At 32.7% G+C, this 18,583-nt stretch overlaps 1 protein-coding gene across 1 annotated transcript in view; it reads right to left on the minus strand.

Moving 5' to 3' along the window:
* Positions 1–18,583, minus strand: part of LOC119635022 (protein serrate) — a 74,311-nt gene that overhangs the window by 12,983 nt on the left and 42,745 nt on the right. Inside the window, exons 6-8 of the mRNA XM_038029530.1 lie at positions 8,347–8,480; positions 7,839–8,014; positions 5,138–5,381 (exon numbers count right to left, since the gene is read on the minus strand). Coding sequence (XP_037885458.1) covers positions 5,138–5,381; positions 7,839–8,014; positions 8,347–8,480 — 554 coding nt within the window. The remainder of the gene's footprint in view (positions 1–5,137; positions 5,382–7,838; positions 8,015–8,346; positions 8,481–18,583) is intronic.

Below are 18,583 nucleotides of genomic sequence, written 5' to 3' on the forward strand. Positions count from 1 at the left end.
TTTATTTTACTAGGTTGGTTTGACTTATTCATATTTTGCTTAGTGAATTGAACAATTTTAACTGGGTCTGATTGCTTTTAATATTGATAAGAAATTATTTCGACCATTCGAATTAAAGTTAAATTAACTACTTAGTGATAAGTGATTACATCATGTCCGGAAGAACGCTCGATTTAAAAGTAAAAAAAAAAGAAACACATTACTCTCATAAAGAAGTCTTAGTTGTGCTTAGTAATTTATTCCACGCCTAAGCACTCATATAATTTTTCATTGACAGGTCAGTTTGCTCACAAAAAGTAAGAACGTATATGCCAAAGTCTGAGGAAGTGTTACCCAAAATAATATTAATTCACATAGCTCTATTTTTCATAAACGGTAAAGCTTCACTATCTTCTGCTTAAGCTGCCGGCAAATTTAAATATGTAAAGTACAAGCCCTTATCTCACAGCCTTACATATTGCGGCCTTACGCCCAAATAAACCAATTTAAAAGCACCACACACGAATTTTTTCGAGTTAAAATATAGCCCAGTGTGATTAGCGAAGACAACCGACCTAGTAGCAAAAAGTTTCATCTGAGAGAGGAAAAGTAGAAAATTTCGGTTTTTAATTAATTACGTTATGTCTATTAAAATATTCCCCTTACCACTTTTTTTTGTAGCCTACACTCATAGGTTCGCAAATTGCAAATTTGTCTAGAAAATTTAACGATCACTTGCCGTGAATCCCCCTAGTCTTTTAATGTTTTGTTGAATATGTATAAATGTTCTTAGTTATGCTCTTTTTTCTCATAATTCGTTTTCATTAATTGTGTTTGTTAAATATTATTCGTATCATATTAAGCGTTTATCTTGAAATACGTTTCTCTAATTTGTCTACGCAGTTACTTAGATACAAAAATATCCACGCAAATATGGGCACACACAAAGCAACGTATTAAAAATTTTAAGCAAGTTTGCCTTCACACGTTCCACATCGTCAACAACAGTACACAAGGCTTTTCTGAAGAGTGTCTGTCACAAATAAAATATTCAAAGAAGGCTTAGCATACAGCACATTACGTTTGCATTTTTTTGGTAGAATCATGCTCAAGTGCTTTTCAAATATAGTTGAAAACAAATTAAAGGAAAAAGCGAGGAAATGTTAAAGTGAATAAAGCTTAAATGGGAAGAGAAATGTGTAAACAAACTTTAAAATGACATTTAAGCATTAAAGTTTACATGCGATACAATACACGTACAAATATGCGTATGACTAATTGCCAACTAATTCAGAAGAGTTTCTTGCAAATAGTATGAACACAACAAGCACACACTCTGCACAATGACTAGCTTGCTACGCTGTAAGTAAACCGAAAGCCGAAAAAGCCTTAAATTTTATAACAATAATGACAATAACACCAACAAGAAAATAAAGATAAATCTTAACACTTGCTTATGGTGTACTTAAGATTTTTGTCGCGTAAATATAGTTTTAAAGCATATTTAGACTTAAAGAGAGACAGAACAAATGCACACCATCAGCCACCGTTCCCGTCATGCGTACAGCATCTTTTTACGCGCAGACGTACATTGTAACATATTGCATGCATAACACGTATAACAAGCGAGTGTATGAGTAGTATCTTGCGATTTGAAGTACACGTTTAGTGTACTTCTTGTAAAAACAGTTTGTAAAGTAAACGCTTTAACATTCAAAGCACACAAGCACAGACGGCACATGTGTATGGTAACCCAACAGTGTGTAACAGTGAGACGTCGTATGTGAAATCTTTTCCTTCTTTTCAGTTTTTTTTTTTTTTTTTTTTTTGTTTTTAAATACATTTCTTTGTTACCGAATTTGTTAGTACAATCATCATTATTATTGTGTGTACATGCAAGTGTGCTGTTGCGCTTAGTGTATTCAAACTACAAGTGTAGATTGAGTAGAGAAAAGTACATGTGTATGTGTGAAAATGCTTTAACAATGCTTTTAAAATATTTTATATGTTATGACAAATGAGGGGTCTTGTCGAAAAGGTGTTAAGAGCATTTTTAGTCATTTCTCAACCACTCTTACTTCATTTTTTTTTCTTTTCATTGTTACTGTGGTTATTGTCCTAATAATGATTAAATATTGCGTGTTAAGAGAATCTTAATTTTATGACGTCTTGTCTACAAGCATATCGACTTACCAGCAACAAAATAAAGGTTCTTGTAAATATTCAAGAAAGCTTTTTCAAAAAAATGGGCGAACAAGAAGGAAAGGAAGCATAGAAAGGCAGACCTTTAACGTCTAGTTTCAACATTTTTAACTTTTATATTAAACAAGACACGCTATGCACACTATTTCGCGTAAAAACGTTTGTGCAGATTTGTCTGCAATTAATAAAGTATTGCTAAACGCAAAAAATAACATTTGTTAAAAGCAATTTAATAGCACGTCAGTGGAAACTGGGTTAAATGTACAAATTTGGCTCATCTGAAATCAGTTTAACTAGTAGACTAAGCCCAATAATTGTTTTCTCTTGCAAGTTGGCTTTTTCTTTTGGTGAGCACCATTGTTCTTCTTTTCTTTTTCCAGATACATAAATCAATGCAGAGGAAAAATATCTATTTTCTTACGCACAGCAAAACAAAAGAAAAAAATGAAGAACCCACTGCAGCACACCTAATTACGGCTTTTGGCTGCATGGTTAATATCAATTTAAAAACCCGATCGTTCATAGAAACTCGAAAATATGTGTTTATTGCGTGTATGTGCCTTTACATAAAAAGTAGGTGGGCATTAATATTCTATGATTACTTATATGCACGAATCTTCGGGTAATACGTATAAGAAAACGTTCAGATCACAAGCAGTTTTGTTAGAAAAGTAGGGCGAGTTTAGATGAAGTCTTTCTTGTGCTATAAGTATTCAAAACTACCACAACCTAACGTATTTTTGTCGTTTTCTCATATAAATTTTTATACTAAGTAAATAAGTAAAAATCACGACTTCTCAGATGTCAAGTTGTTCTCTCAATTCCTATTGGCCGAGCGACTCTTGTTTATCTGAATGTTGCGAAAGGAAATATAAATGTGTTATGCATCCAGATTTCAGTGCGGTGCGAATAAAGAAATGCAAACGTTGCTTGTTTCTTTATAATAAATGGTATGAATTAAAAAGTTTCCTGGCATTTTACACACTTTTTTTGAAAAATTCTTCGTTAAAAGCAATGTTTTCAAAAATTATTTGAGCAACAACTGTCTTAGGAAGTTTTGCACGCGTTTAAAATTTTCTTTTCCTTTACAATATTTACAAAATTTGTTGAACATACAAAAGGTTAAAAGAAAGTCATATTCTCTATGAATATTCAATGCGACTTTTCTTTCGGATAATTATTCAAAAATTTGTTTCGAGCACTCTCACATATGTTCACATCTTCGTATATGATGCCGTTTGTTTCTGCATAAATTTCGCGTTTTAGAGCAAGTTTTGACGTTTTTGTTTTTAATTTTCACGTCCTGCGTTCAGGTCGTTTGTTTTTAAGTATTGTTGTTGCGATTGTTGGTACTTTGGCAGCTTTTATTGCAGCTTTATTGTCGTTTTGTTTTCTTCGCAAGCATATGAGATGTTTGTGCGTTCTTTTATTTTATGTTACGATGAGCATCGATTGCTTTAGTGAAATGACTGCTTTTAAGTATTTATTAAAATGAAGAAATCCAAAGAGGATACAAAGCTGGCGTCAAAACTGAACATTATCTCTGCGCTAGCGAATCGGCGGCATGAAAGAGAAGTACTTCTGACGCTCCTCTCGAAATATCAAACACGTTATTCCAGATTTTTAGTCTGTTACGCTGGTTACCCCGATTCTATATCGAATATGTCGAACGATATATTGTGCCCTTCAAACTCTGTGGATTACTTAAGGTTCATTTAAATTGTTATATTATAAATTTCAAATATTTGCGAGCATTCTGCTGGGAGTGCATAACATAAGAAACAAACATATTGATAAAGTAAAAATACTCGCTTCGGTGCCAGAGCTTCTGAACCAGTTCTTGTCGAAAATAATTCAATATTTGGTTATGAAATTCGCTTGATAGTTAAGGGAAACGCTGAAATATTTAGGGGAAGGGGGGTGGGAATGAGAGCAATTAAAGCTTTTCGGCGCTTCTCGAAGCAATGCACTGCTGGCTACGAACGTAGAAATAAATCGAGCTATCCGTACATTAACTTGTCGTTTAAGATATGATTGCTAATGGTTGCTGGCAAGGCACGGAATCGTTTCAGAAGCTCTTCCTTATATTGCAAGTGCACAGGTAGTCATCCTTTAATCCTACTCGGGATAGAGACGTGAAATCGAATTTACATTATAAGTCTTTTGTGTTCGTCAATAATATGAACAAATGTCAATAAAGAGACGCACCTACCACAACCACATAAACTGGTAGAAATGTTTTAAATGAATTTTTCTGTTTTTATTCATTAAAACAACTTAATCAGTGTTTTGAACAAACAAGTGAATGTTGCATATCTAATGCCAGAAATAATATCAGTTATGCAACAAAAATTTACACACGATGTATATAAGTATTTTAAAAACAAATCTTACAAGCACAAACAAAAAAATCAACTCATTTTAGATGAGTAAATTGGTTTAAAGTTTTTGCATAATACCTAAACAGACAACGCAATAGAAAGTAAAATCGAGACTAAATTTTTGAAACGGCTTTATAATATCAGCAAACGTTCATGCGCAACGTGAGCACATGCACATTACGTGTACATGTGAAAATATATAAATATTTGATTTGAACTTACAAGCGCATATTTCCATGTTTGTTAGTTTGAGCGGAAAACAAACTCAAAATAAGGCAAATAATGAATGATGTTACTAAAGATTTTTAAGAAGAGAGATGAAGGGAACATTAATTCGATCTGCAAATAAATCACTTTGTTTACTATATTATTTGTGCGTACAAACGAAGCCGTTAAGAAATGCGTTTAAATTTTTGAAATGTCTCGGGGAAATCCGATGCGAAATGGTTTCAACACAAGACAAAATCGCAGCAAATAAAAAAAAAAAAAATGAACAAATCACGAGCGTATAAAAAAAGAAATGTGTACATAAAAATATATTATTAATATTCACAATAAGCTCATATAAAACTTACTTATTTCGCATGTTGGACCAGTCCAACCGGGCGCACATGCACAAGTGAATTCAGAGACCGGTGGTGGTATGTGTTGATGGTAGTTGTTTAAGCTGCTGCTGCTGCTCGCATTTGAATTGCTGCTGTTATTTTTTGCTAATCCTTGCAGCGTCAACGATAAATTGTAGCCGCTAACTGGTTTCCCCATAGCTGCACTCATGCCACGCATTGCACGATACGGCGGTATAGTGGTTATTTTTGATTCCTATAATGTATTTTACACACAAGACAGACATCATGAAACACAAAAGCATTCTATATGCAACATATAATGTATATATGCATTATATATCGTACACGTACGTATCGCTCATACATACACGAGTACTTAAATATAATACGAAAAGATGTTAATATTAGGCTTTAAAAGTAAATTGTAATAAACAGCGTCGGAGCACTCACTCATGCTAACACATAAGCATGCATTGGCTTGTTTATAAGGTGTACATGATGTGAATGTTTTTGTAAAAGGACGTACATGTGTAGTACAAGGCACAGGTGATTGTTCGAGCCATATACATTACTTTTGGTAGGAAAAGATATTGTTACTCTCTTACCTTCATTAACTTTACTAAAGCTGTTTATCGTTTCAGCAAAAATATGCTGAGGTTGTCTTTAACGTTCTTACTAAGCATAAACATTAGAATCTCTAGTTTCGGGACATAGTTTAAATAAATGTTATCGGATAAGCTTCTTTATTCAACCCTATCCTTTTGGAAAGGATATAAAAATTACATTAAATTTTTTAGAAGGTAATTGAAAGGTATTGAAAATTCGTTTCAAACCATTTATAATCCTCTTCGTTTGCCTCTCATTTTCCTGTTTTATTTTCTTTTTATCTTCATTTCGAATGCAGCAAATCCGCGGATGCTTTATGACTTATACATACAGAATAATGTATGAAGCATTAAATTAATATTAAAACTATAATAAAGATTTGTACTTTTGTACATGATGTGCATGCACAACAATAAAAATAACATACCACGTTATTCATATATACTTTAATATCAGAAGTCTTTTCCAGATAATAATAGTTTAATACATTAGAGCGTAGAGAGAATAAATAGACTAGAAGTAAATGAACAAACGGACTAAAGAATATGTTTGTAAGCCTAACATACGTAGACTACGCGTACGCAAATGCATATGTATAAATGATTGTCAGAGAGTATTTAATACTTGTTTGATACTGCAAGCATATGCACACACATCATCTGCGCTAGTAAGTATATACGCAGTTTGTTGATCAAGTCTTTTGCTTTTCACCTTGCTCTTGACTGAATGGCCAACGCCAGTATGAAAGTAATGTACGTTGAATGAAAATTAGTTAAAGATAGTATATATAGAAACACCTAAAAGCTCAAGAAAATTATTAGTCTACTGGAGACTTTGCTTGGAAAATAAACTTTATAAGCATACAACAACTACTGCTACAGCCAATAATATATTTAGACAGGTTACGAATGATTGCAATGGTCTACAAGCGTCTGAGGAAAAAGTATATTACATGCACCAAATATGAAAATAATTAGATTAAAGCCACTTTATTATATAAAAATAAAAATTTCTTAGGAAGAGATGGAAATTGAATTGAATTTGCTTGCAGTTACTATAGCTATTCAAAAAATTAAGCTTCGAAACATTAAATAATAATCAAGATTCTCCTTAAATTATATATCTATAAGTGCATGAATAGAATAATCTTCGTGCTGTCGTTTTGATCGCTAAAGTTTACACTACGAACGCTTAGAACGGCTTAAGATTTTGGCTGAGGACATTTATTTGTTTCGTAAGTTTATTATTCCCTTTTTTTACTTCACAAAGATTTTAATTATAACTTGCGTCATAATTTTATATGCGAATTGATTCGTCAAAAATGTAAACAAAATCCCAATCAACTTTGTCTGAGATGCAATCGGTTTCTTATTTAAATACTACGTCTAATAAGGGGAATATGTCTAAACACTGTTTCATCCATTTTTCTTTCCAATTTCTATTGAATAAAAGCAAATTAGAAATGAAAACGTAATTACGCGAGTAGATAATAACGCCGAGATCTACTTCTGCGCTCGGGTCTTTTCGCATTATTACATTTTGAATGAACTCCTATCTCATTAGTTCAATTTAATTTTGAGTTCAGCGTAACTATCACATTTTTCTATACTAATTTATGCGCAATGCATAGCGGTCGCCTTCAGAGCTGCTTTTGCTTATTGTTTGCTTGAAAACTTCCTAACTCTGCCAATTTTTTGAAATCTATCGGTTAATCAGTTCAATACACCTTTTGTACGTTCTTTTATTTGTGAGTGCAGGCAGCAAACTGCACTCCTATTATAAAGTATCTGTAAGTAGCGATTTGGATATAGCGCATCAAAAAGTTTAGGAGCATAGCAGAGGAACGCGGAATGCGGTATTCTCTCGATCACGTTCAGCCATGAACTCTATGACACGCTTAATTTTTGAAACCATTTTTCATCTAAATATTCCTTTTTTATCCAGTGATATATGTATAAATGACATATCAACATATGAACAATAAACGTATCTTGCAATGTGTAACATATATCCGTACATGCATAGTATTATGAATGCATGCTGCACGCATAATAAAAATAACATTGAAACATAAGTATATGAGGGCATACATGTGAGTACGTACCTTTACGGTACACGATCCACCATTTTTGCACGGTTGTGTAGCACATGGATGCTCTACGATTTCACAACGTTCGCCAGACAAGCCCTCAGCACAAGTGCAGTGAAATTTATCAGGTGCAGTATTCTGACAAGTACCGCCATGTTTGCAGGGTTCATGAGTGCCACAGTAATTTAAATCTAAACACACATACAAATTCATAACAAGAAGAGTTATAAGATATCCGCGCATATATATAGATGAACTAAATAAGTATGAGAACAAAATTAAACTAAAAAAAATAGTATAGGGATAAACATTTTGCAAAATCACAATAATCAACGTATGATAAGCGTAGAATTTATTGAATAGTTAAATTACAAATTAACATTCCATCAGAAATAGAAATCGAAATAACGATTATATTTGTTATTTTATTTTTTTCCACTTATGATTTCTGACTTTCCACGTACGCCTGGAAATTTGTAATTTTGTTCTAAAAGAAAAGAGGGAGAAAATATAATAAATTTACCTTGATCGCATAATATGCCACCCCAATTTGTATCGCATCTACAGGTCCAGGCAGTGCCATCGCAAGAACCGTGTTTACAGCCTGGATAAACTTTGCATTCATTACACAAAGGTCCTTGCCAACCATGACGACAACTTTATGAAAAAATAAACGAAAGCAAGCAAAAATTCAAAGAATTTATATGAAAAAGAAAGAAAATAATGTGGACATACTAACACACATTGCCCCTAACCATAAATTTATGCCAAATATACAAAATTACTAAAAAAAAAAAAAAAAAATTCAAAGGCAACTTAGATATGAAAAATCGATTAAAACTGTTTGCAATTCTTCTTTAAAGAAGTCGAAGAAAACTTATACAAAGTTTTCCTGGGAGCAAGCATACAATCCAATGCGTGCGTGCTGAGTCCCGCTGTGTGCGAATGCAAGATGCCTTCTTAGTTCTGTTTTCTTTTATACTTCAGTATGCACCCTCCGCCTTTCATTCTATGTTTATCTGCGATGTGATGGCATTATTGATCGCATTGTATTCGTAATCTGGGTAAAAGTTTACATTTTGTTAAATGAGTTGAAAATTAATTAATCTTAACGTGCAACTAAATTAAAACAACGACGGCACAGGCAGTGCAATGAGACGTGGCCGTGTTGTACACGCATACGCGCACACATAAAGGGGCCACAGCGATGTGAATACACTTTACATTCTTACAAATTTGTAATGTTAAGGTTAATTTTCGAGGCTTCTGATTATAAATACATATGTTAAATATACACAGGCTAAAGCAGCTGATCGATCCACTTATAATAAGATTCTCGGCGTATATTAGGCCAAGTGATGATATGCATGTTGTATTTTATGTGGAGTTGAATGATTTGGAAGTTGACCTCCCAAATAAGTAATTTATCTACTTTTTGCAATCGGTATTTTTTTATTCTTTCTTTCTTCTTCGTTATATTCTTTCAAGAACAGTCAGTTCCGCTCAACAAGCCAAAGCTTTACAGTTTTAAGATTTATTAGCGATGCTGCTTTCATGCTTTACCAGGCTTTATGCCCGCTGCGTTTTTTAAATTTCGTGGCATTAAGAAACTCATCTCTTCACTCTTTTCCCTCTCGCAATGCTTTATCATGCGAAGAAAAAGCAAGTAAGCATATTAAGTTTATAATTGGCTTTAAGTGATCTGATTAAATATTTCCAAAAAAATGTAACTTGTCCGCATACTCATAATCTTGTACATAATTTTATGTAATAATGAATATGAGAATGGATAACGTGTAGTGTCTTTGTGTTTTTCCAAACGACCTGTAATTTCAAAGGCCATCTCGCTTAAAAGTTTTCTTTATATCGTAAATGATATCGTAAGAAGGATGATGATAAAAGTAAGACTCTCTCACGTTTGTTTCTGATCTTTAATAATTTATTAATTTTCTTTTCTTTTTTTCATTGAAGAAGAGCTCCAAACGTAACCTTGATATAAAAACTGACTTGCGTGCTACTTTGCATTTGGTAAAAAATTTTTTTAAAATTAGTTATGCTGAATAATTCGTGTTATCGGAAGTACAGAGTGAATTGTTTAGCTTTTACTGATCTTTCCATGATCGAAATGCCATAATATACCGCACCCACGTTATTAACATCGTATTTCACCGTCTACAAGTTTTTGGGCTTACTTAAACTACTGCGTCCTTGTGTGCAATTTTACAATCACGAGTGTGAATGGTTAATGAAATTTTTGGGCGAATAAGGACAAAAATGCATTCTTCCACGTTAACCAACTCTGCATAATAAACTAAAGAAAAGGAGTTAACGCTCCATTATGCTTCATTATGCCACCAATTATATAAATTTACAAATTACTTTACGATTTATGTAAGACTTTCAGTCGATCTTTCGTATTCCTTAACCGCTCTTATATGTCGGCTTCAATTTGATTTTATTATCCATACAATCTAAAAAGTTTGGTGACCGATTAAAAACTAACTAATAACCGTTAGCATGGGAAATGAAAGCTTTTCATGAAAGTTCCTTGTCCAGCCCTGGATTCTGACGTTATATTTGTGCCTCCATATGTGTGTGACAACATTTTGCAATGTTGTTTTCGTTACAATTTCAATATAACCGCAAAATGAATGATTTCAGCAATTGAACAAATCTTGAAGAATTTTTCAATTTAATTCAATTCACTTGACCAAAAATTTGGTTTAGAAACTGAAAACATTTAATTAACCGAAAGAATGTTGTATATTAAAAAGCAAACACACAAACAGAGAAAAGCATTTAAAATAATACTTATATCCGCGAGAAAAAAACGCAAGAAAACCGCACAAATGCTTTTCGGATTATTTTCGTGCAAAGTCGTGGATGTTAAATTGACGTTAATGATGATAATGTGACAACTGTTTGGGGAGAAAAACAGAAAATATCCGCTTAGATATATGGAAAACAAAAAAAAAATATTCTTTTTAAATTGTTAAACAAGTGACACTTATTAAACGTTGAGTAGTTGTTGTTATTTTTTGGATTATAAAGTAAAAAGAAGAAGGAGAATTATTTGAACAAGAACAAGAAAAACGTAATTTGCATAAAGCAAAACTGTTAAACAAGATTCTTAACGAATGGTTTTGTTCTTCAATTTATCCGTCAAGAGTAGGTATACTATCTTTGTCATCGGGTATATCACATTCACAAGAAGCGTACAAATGTCTCACGAAAGGCATACATTGGCTTTGATTGGCTTGGTTTAGAGATGTTTGCCTCATAAAATTACTATAACGTTCAGGACATTCGAGCAGAGAAGCACAGCAAATCATTTTTGCTCTGCTTAATTTTAAGAAAAGTTACATTGAAAATTGTACTAAACCATGGAGGGAGAGTTCACAATATTTCGCACAGAATGAAGGCAAAAAATTAAAATTTTTCAATGCGCTTATTTTTTATCTTTCCTCGTCTCGTCTCATTTCATTTCATATTTAATTTTTTCTTATTTTTTGGGCCACTTGTATATTAGAATACTTTTGATGGTAGATATCAAAAGAGTCGTTTTGAGCCTATCTGTTAAATTTTTTTCAAGTATTGAAGTTGGTTTTGTTTGATTTTTAACCATTTCTACAAACAATAGTTAACGTTGTTTTTCGTAAACTCAAGGAAACGTGTCTGCACAATTTTTGTTTTTAGTGCGGTTGTTGGCCAATGATTTTCAAACATGGCTTTTTGAGAACTTTAAAAAAATAAATGCGAAATAAAACGAAAGAGTTTTAAGGGCGAAAAATTTGTCATTTTGTAAGCTCATTAGTCACACTGTATATCGCTTGTGGGGGAAAAAAGAAACAAAAACTTCAACTTTGCCAACTTATTTGTTGCTATTTTGGAAAAGCAAATCATGTGACAATATTACTGTTTCTTGTTTTGGTTGTCTTAGTTTCTGCTAAGAAAAAACACTTATGCACAAAGTTCATTTGAACATCATACCATCATCGTCATCATCATTATCATTGGTATCACCATTGTAAACTTATATTAGTTATGTGATGTGTACATATGTTTGTATGGGCAAACATGTATACGGCGGTGGCACCAGCTGCTGGCTTTGAATCATTCGGCATTTTCAACACTTTAGAGAGCAACCGAAAAAAATAAACGATAAATAAAATAAAAAAAAAAGACGAAGTGTCTATTAAAAGAATGCATACTAACTCAGCAATGAGTAAGCAGCAACAAACGAACTAAAAAGGAAGCTTAAAAGATGAAGAAAAATTTATCTGCTAGTGATTTGTGCTTTTCGTGTATGTATGTGTGTACAGGAAAAGCCTTGGTTAATTACGTATACCGCCCGTTGTCAGACATGCAACAGTGACAATAGATACAACATACATTCTTTCTAGTAAACTCTAAGTAACAATATTAACAACAACATCAGCAGCGTGTCGTCTTAAATGGAAAGAATAAAAAAAACCCTAAACACAAAACAAATGTCTACGTCGGGAACCCTTGTATGCTTTTCACAAATTTACACAGCAATGCTTGTGTTGCTTCCTTGGATTGCACTCGGTATTAGCAGACTGACTAAAAATATTCGTGATTAGTTAAACTTGGCTGCATCTTCTTCTTCTGCTGTTTTTTTCCACTTTTCGTATTGGGTTTTAATCAAATTACTTAAACTAACAGCAAAAACAACTACAAAAACAACGACAATAAGCAAGAAAAACATGTTACACGTTACATTTCTCTTCTGTTCAGAATTTAGAAAATTTTTAGCCAACAACAACAACAGTCACAAAATCGGAAAAACAATAAAACGCAAACAAAAGCAAACACAAGAAAGCAAAAGAAAAGGCGAAACTAAATCGAAATCCTGATCTATAATAGCTATGCACTGAAAAATTTCTTAGTCTTCGTTGCTGCCGTGTCGTCATCGGCGTCGTCATTGCAGCAGTGCAATTGTCGACTCAAAGAGTTTTGTTCTTCTGCTTGTATTTGTATTGTGAAATGCTTACGAATTTGCATAACATCCTTCAGCGCATAACAATGTTATAAGAACAACAACAATAGACAACAAATACAACAACAATCTGAATCATTTCTCTTTTGTCGTTGAATTTGATGTTGTTACGTTTCTTATAGCTGTCTGTAAACCGTGTCTAATCGTGTTGAAAAGCTTAATTGAAAATACGTTATTCGCCTTGGTTTTCTTTTTTTAGAATTTCGTTTTTTATTTTCTCGTTCCCGATGACTTTAGCTATCAGGATTGAATAATCGCGTCAAAAATAAAAAAAGAAGAAAAAAAATGAATAAACAAGGAAATATAAAAATGCACGTAAACTGTTTCAATTTTATATTACTTGTATGAATGTGTTGCGCTAAAATGTATTTTTCTGATTTACTCGTAATTTGTATTATAATTGTTGTAGATCGGAAAATAATATTGAAAATAAATATTTAATCAATAATAAATAATGAGTACTTCATAAGGTCACATGCCATCAAAATCTTTTCGATCAAATTTTTGAATAACTTAAGATCTTTTTAAATGCCCACAGATATAATATATTAAATATTGCGGCAAGGAAAAGGTTCGTTTCTTCTACCAAAAATTAACGTATTTGGCTTATATTTTAAATAAAAGTTAATTACACGAAGTGTCAGGTATAAAGAACGAAACTAAGCAAACGAAAACTGAACAAACAAGTGAACAAGCGATGTTCACAGGCCTGATGTGAAGCCATGTTTACAACATTAAGAGTTTTTTGCAAAGAGCAGACCGAATGTGAATGCGATAAAACTTCCCAATCAAGCTTTCTTAATTTTCGTCTATCAGTCACGGTATTACCTTACATGGCATCAATGGCGTTGCTACCATTTGTGCAAGTTAATCCGCCATAAGATGATCGTCCTCAGTTTTTCATTCCATTTCATTGATCTTATGACAGTTCGCTCGGTCAGAGCGTGGTGCCGTTAGAAAATCGAAAGCTCTGGAGTGGAAGAAAGCAAATTATCTTCGTTGTTGCTAACTTGAATCAATCATAATATCGTAGATATCGTAAATTTTTTCACAAGCCTGCGAAGCTTTTTTATTTTCCTGGAATGACTTTTCCAGAAATTCCACCCACCACTTTCGAAACTTAATAGCTTTTAAAAGAATTGAACAAATGTCGCACTGCTTTTTCCTAAATTATTTATAGATAGCAATTTTCGTACGTGTATGGCTTAATAGCATAGGTGTTATCAAAGTCAAGCGATTTGTTTCTTTTAACATATTATATTTTGATGCTAAATTGATGTAAAAGTATTATTTAAAGCTTTTCGTTCCGTTGATGAAGCCGGTAATCTTCAGGATTACCTAAATAACCTACATTTATCGTGCATAGTAAATGGCATATCCTTTAATTGAAATAAATGAAAAAAGTATCATTCTTTTATCGTAATCAAAAGATTTTTTTCCATTTGGAAAACGAAACGAGCGATCCCCCGATAAAATGCAGTCTACGTTGGAGTTATAGATAAATGTAACTTTTACATCCAACAACGCTTATCAAGATATCCGTGTACGAAAGAAATAAGTTTTAAAACGAGATTCCATAAATTATTTGCTTACTTAACCGTGCATTTTTGATACCTTGGAAACAGATTAATTGAAATCTATTTTTCAAATCGTTCTATTTATACTTCTTGAAAGCAACTTGTCCAGCTTTAAACAAACGTGGCAGCACGATAATGGAAAGAAGTAAGAAAATTATATTCCATATACCACGTTTTTTCGTTGGTGGGTAAACAAAAAGAAATATATAATCCAGCTATAATAACTTTTCGTATTTAGAATGCTATCAAAACAATTCATTTATTAACACTTTATTAATGTGCAAAACGTATTGATGCTTTGTTGGCGATAAGTGAAATTTGAAACGTTTGTCTGTTTGTTTTGTTAAATACTGACAGCCGCTGGTTAGCACTATTGGTATGGAAATGATTTTTGTTTAGTGAAAATAAATATGTGACATAAACATCAAATATTGATTTTATGAAATATAAACACGGGAATGTACAAATGTATAGAGATTAGCGAAACAAAATTTTACCGAAATCAAATCACAAGCCATTCTTTTGTCTTAAAAAATTTTTGTATGTGTAAATTGTCAAAATTATAGATTCCTTCTCATATTCAAATAGATTGTTTAAACGAGAAGACGTTAAGTGTAAATTTAATTAAATTTTTTCTTTAAGCAACACATAAGTTAAGAAGTATGTAAACATTTTCATGCGTCAAGAAAGTTTTTAACCATTCTCTTCACGCATTTATATATTTTTCACAAGCAATTGCTAACTCATTGAAAATTTTCTTAGCAAAAAGTGTTAAATAAACATTATTTAAATAAACAGTTTGTTACAAGGTTCCTTTCTTAGCAAATTACTGAGAGTGCAAGTTTATGAACCAATTGTATGTTTTCCGTATGGATGTGCACGTGCTTTCTCACATTCATGTAGCGGTTACGAAGAGCGATCATTTAGGGAGGAGTGAATGAACAAAAAGTTCAAACAGAGAAATGTTTACTGTCTTTTCAATGGCGTCAGAAATACAAAGGACTTTAAACTGGAAAGATGATGATCTTGGTGCGGACATTTCGTAAAAGCACCGAGAAGGCTAATGAAGCATCTAATTAGAAGTTTCACGCTTAGGCTTTAACTTTAACAGAGTGCATCTAAAATATTTGCACTTTTTTCATTTTAACGAACACACATACAGATGTTCACGTAGGTGCAGACAATTCCGAAGTTAAACATGCCCGTATTTCAATACAATACCCAATGATTTTTCATATATATTGTATGTAAAACGCTTAGACCACGACTTTGCTGTTCTACTACACTGGCATAGACTGACAATGACTGCAAACTGTAAGAGTGCATTCGCTAGACTTAAAAAACATAAAGTGGCTTAACTTGCACCACTGCCACGATTTGCAGGCTTTGATGGTTGATATTACTATCTTAACGTTCAACTACAACTCAATTAATAACAATTTCTCAGAACAATAAAGATTTTGAAAAAAAAGAACAAAACAACCGAGTAAACTATGCATTACGGCCGGCAAACAACCATAGAGACCATCTCATCATGTTCCCTATATATACACGTATATATTGACTTTTCAATGGCGTACGATGTAATTTCTATAAAGATGCAAGAGTAGCAATAGAATTTGCCAAAAAATTGCACTAAAATAAGATTAACTTGCTTAAATGCTTTGAAGTTTTTTTATAAGACATTCTCCATATCTTCCACTGCAACAATATATTGTATATAATACCGGTGGGTTTGCAATTTAGACCACAAAAATCGACAGCGACATTATTGCTTTCTTTTAATTCTCTTATCGGTGTTAGTTGTCGCTAGTTGAATTAGCTGAACTTTTAGATGAACTTCATGCCTGAAAAATTTTACTCCTGCTTAAATAACATTACCACCATCATCATCATCATCATCAGCAATAACAGCAACGTCTACTCGCTTACCAATTCCCGCTCTTACCGCCACCACTTTATCCAACACCGCTTAATTCCTTCGTTGCTATCATTAGAAGGCATAAACGTGGTAATAATAGTAGTATTAGTACTGGTAGTAGTAGTAGTAGTAGTAGTAGCACTAGTAGTGGTAGTAGTAGTGGCAGTAGTAGTAGTAGTGGTAGCGGATTATTTTCATCCACATCCAAATGCTGTATCTGAAATCTATATTTCAAGTGTATTCTTTATTTTGTTTCGACGATAGAAGAGTTTATCATAGAGGTGCCAAAAGATAAACAACCTTATGGAATAATCATAAATATTGTTTTGCTTGTCTTGTTTTTTGCTAGGGAAAACAATTTCGATTATTGGACAGTTTAATTACCAAATCATGTTTGGGAAACTTATAAGCCAACACCAACGTAGTTGCTTGCATTGCTGATATCAAATTGAACAGTATCGCGGGAAAATTGTTGATGATTTGGGTCAAACATCTAAAAATCACAGAATATCTGCTATATATCATATCATAATAATGTGATCAATGAATTTTCGAAAGCGTACAATGAAAGAACAAAAAAATTATTTTAAAAATTAATTTTAATAATAATAAGGTTGGAAGTGTTCTGCAACACAAATAATTTTTTTTTTTTTTGGTACCGAGTTATATTAAAGTTTTTTGTTTAAGTTTTTCTGTTTTATGGCGACGGAATGATGGAACATATAAATCATGCCAAGTGATTACTAAAAGGAATTGATTATCATGCAAACTGGGAATGTATAATACGCCCTCATTTAATACTCAACGTTTTAAATACTTCGGTTACTAACGAAATTACTTATGGTAAAAAATTCGTAAAAAATAAATGAAAAGCTTCTAAGTGAGCAGCACTTATGTTATTGTCGGTAGTTAGTTAGTCGTAGATTAGACATTATTTGAGTCGTAGATTATGTCTTAAAAGTGGGTGTCTTTGCCCACTGAAAACCATCGTAATAACAGGTGGAAAACTCTGGCCCACAGCGATATGATTGTAGCAGACGTTGATTTCAAAATGTGGCCATAAAAGACAATCTTTGATGGATTTTTGGTACTTTAGCAAGATATGTAAAAGGTTAGTGAAAGCATTATCCCGGGCATTTGACATTTTCACTTTCGTCTGTACTTTTCAACTTTTGTCACTTAGTATCGGTAAGTGTCGGTGGGTTCACCCTTGAAAGAGCGTTGAAGAAATTCGTCCGCCAACGCGCCTATGTTGTATATAGTAATCAGCAGCTCCATGGGGTAGCATTTGTAAAAATCACCACTTTTTTTTTTGCATGAACATTTTTTACAAAGTATTTAGCACAATGGCATAGGTTCTGTTTACAAAGTTTTTGACTTTTGATTTGCGTTCTTCACTGAATTTTAATAACATAATAAATATCTAATCGCTATGAAACGAAATGAAGATTACAGAAAGATCATATGTTGCATCGGATTACTTCCGCTAAGTTTCCAACTCCATAAATTTTCCATTGCAATGTTTGGTCTCCCTTCTTACTTCTGATTTACAATACTGGTAAACAATCTTGAAAAAAGGATTGTAATAACTAATTTAATTTTCCCTCAGAGTGTCTAATAAACGCACCAAAATTAAATTAATTGAATTTCTTAAAAGTATTTTTACATCTTTCTATTGGTAGAAATATCTCTGTTAATCCTTGTTTACAATTAATCCAAAGCATACAATCGATGTTTAGAAATTTTCTGCTTTTCAAGCACAATCGTCTGCCATTTTTATTGTTTGAAGTCCTACAAATAATTATATATGCTTTTATTAATACTTATCTATCCATCCTTTTAACCTCCCTCGGTTCGGCCAGTCTCCGTATCGCTGGCACAAACACAACTTTAATTAAAACTATTTCCCCTCCGCCACCACCAAGTAAAATTGAAAAGGAAAAAAAACTTTAAATTAAACCATTAATATCTCATAACTGTACATTAACCTTTTGTATGATGAGGTTCTGCTCTCTTCTTTACTATTGTTTTTTTATTTTCTTTAAGAGCGGAGCAAAACCATTTCAGTGGAAGGTATAGAGGAATCATTGCAGCAAATTAAAAGTCATCGAAACATCGTTATGAACATAAATATCGGTTTCATGTTAACAACAATTTATTTTATGAAAGTAGTTATAGTTGCGATTTAGTGGCAGCGGTGGTAATAGCAGTTGTAGTGGGTTTAGCAATTACTACAATTCAT

Source organism: Glossina fuscipes, unplaced genomic scaffold (assembly GCF_014805625.2).
Source record: "Glossina fuscipes isolate IAEA_lab_2018 unplaced genomic scaffold, Yale_Gfus_2 3, whole genome shotgun sequence".
Taxonomy (NCBI): Eukaryota; Metazoa; Arthropoda; class Insecta; order Diptera; family Glossinidae; genus Glossina; species Glossina fuscipes.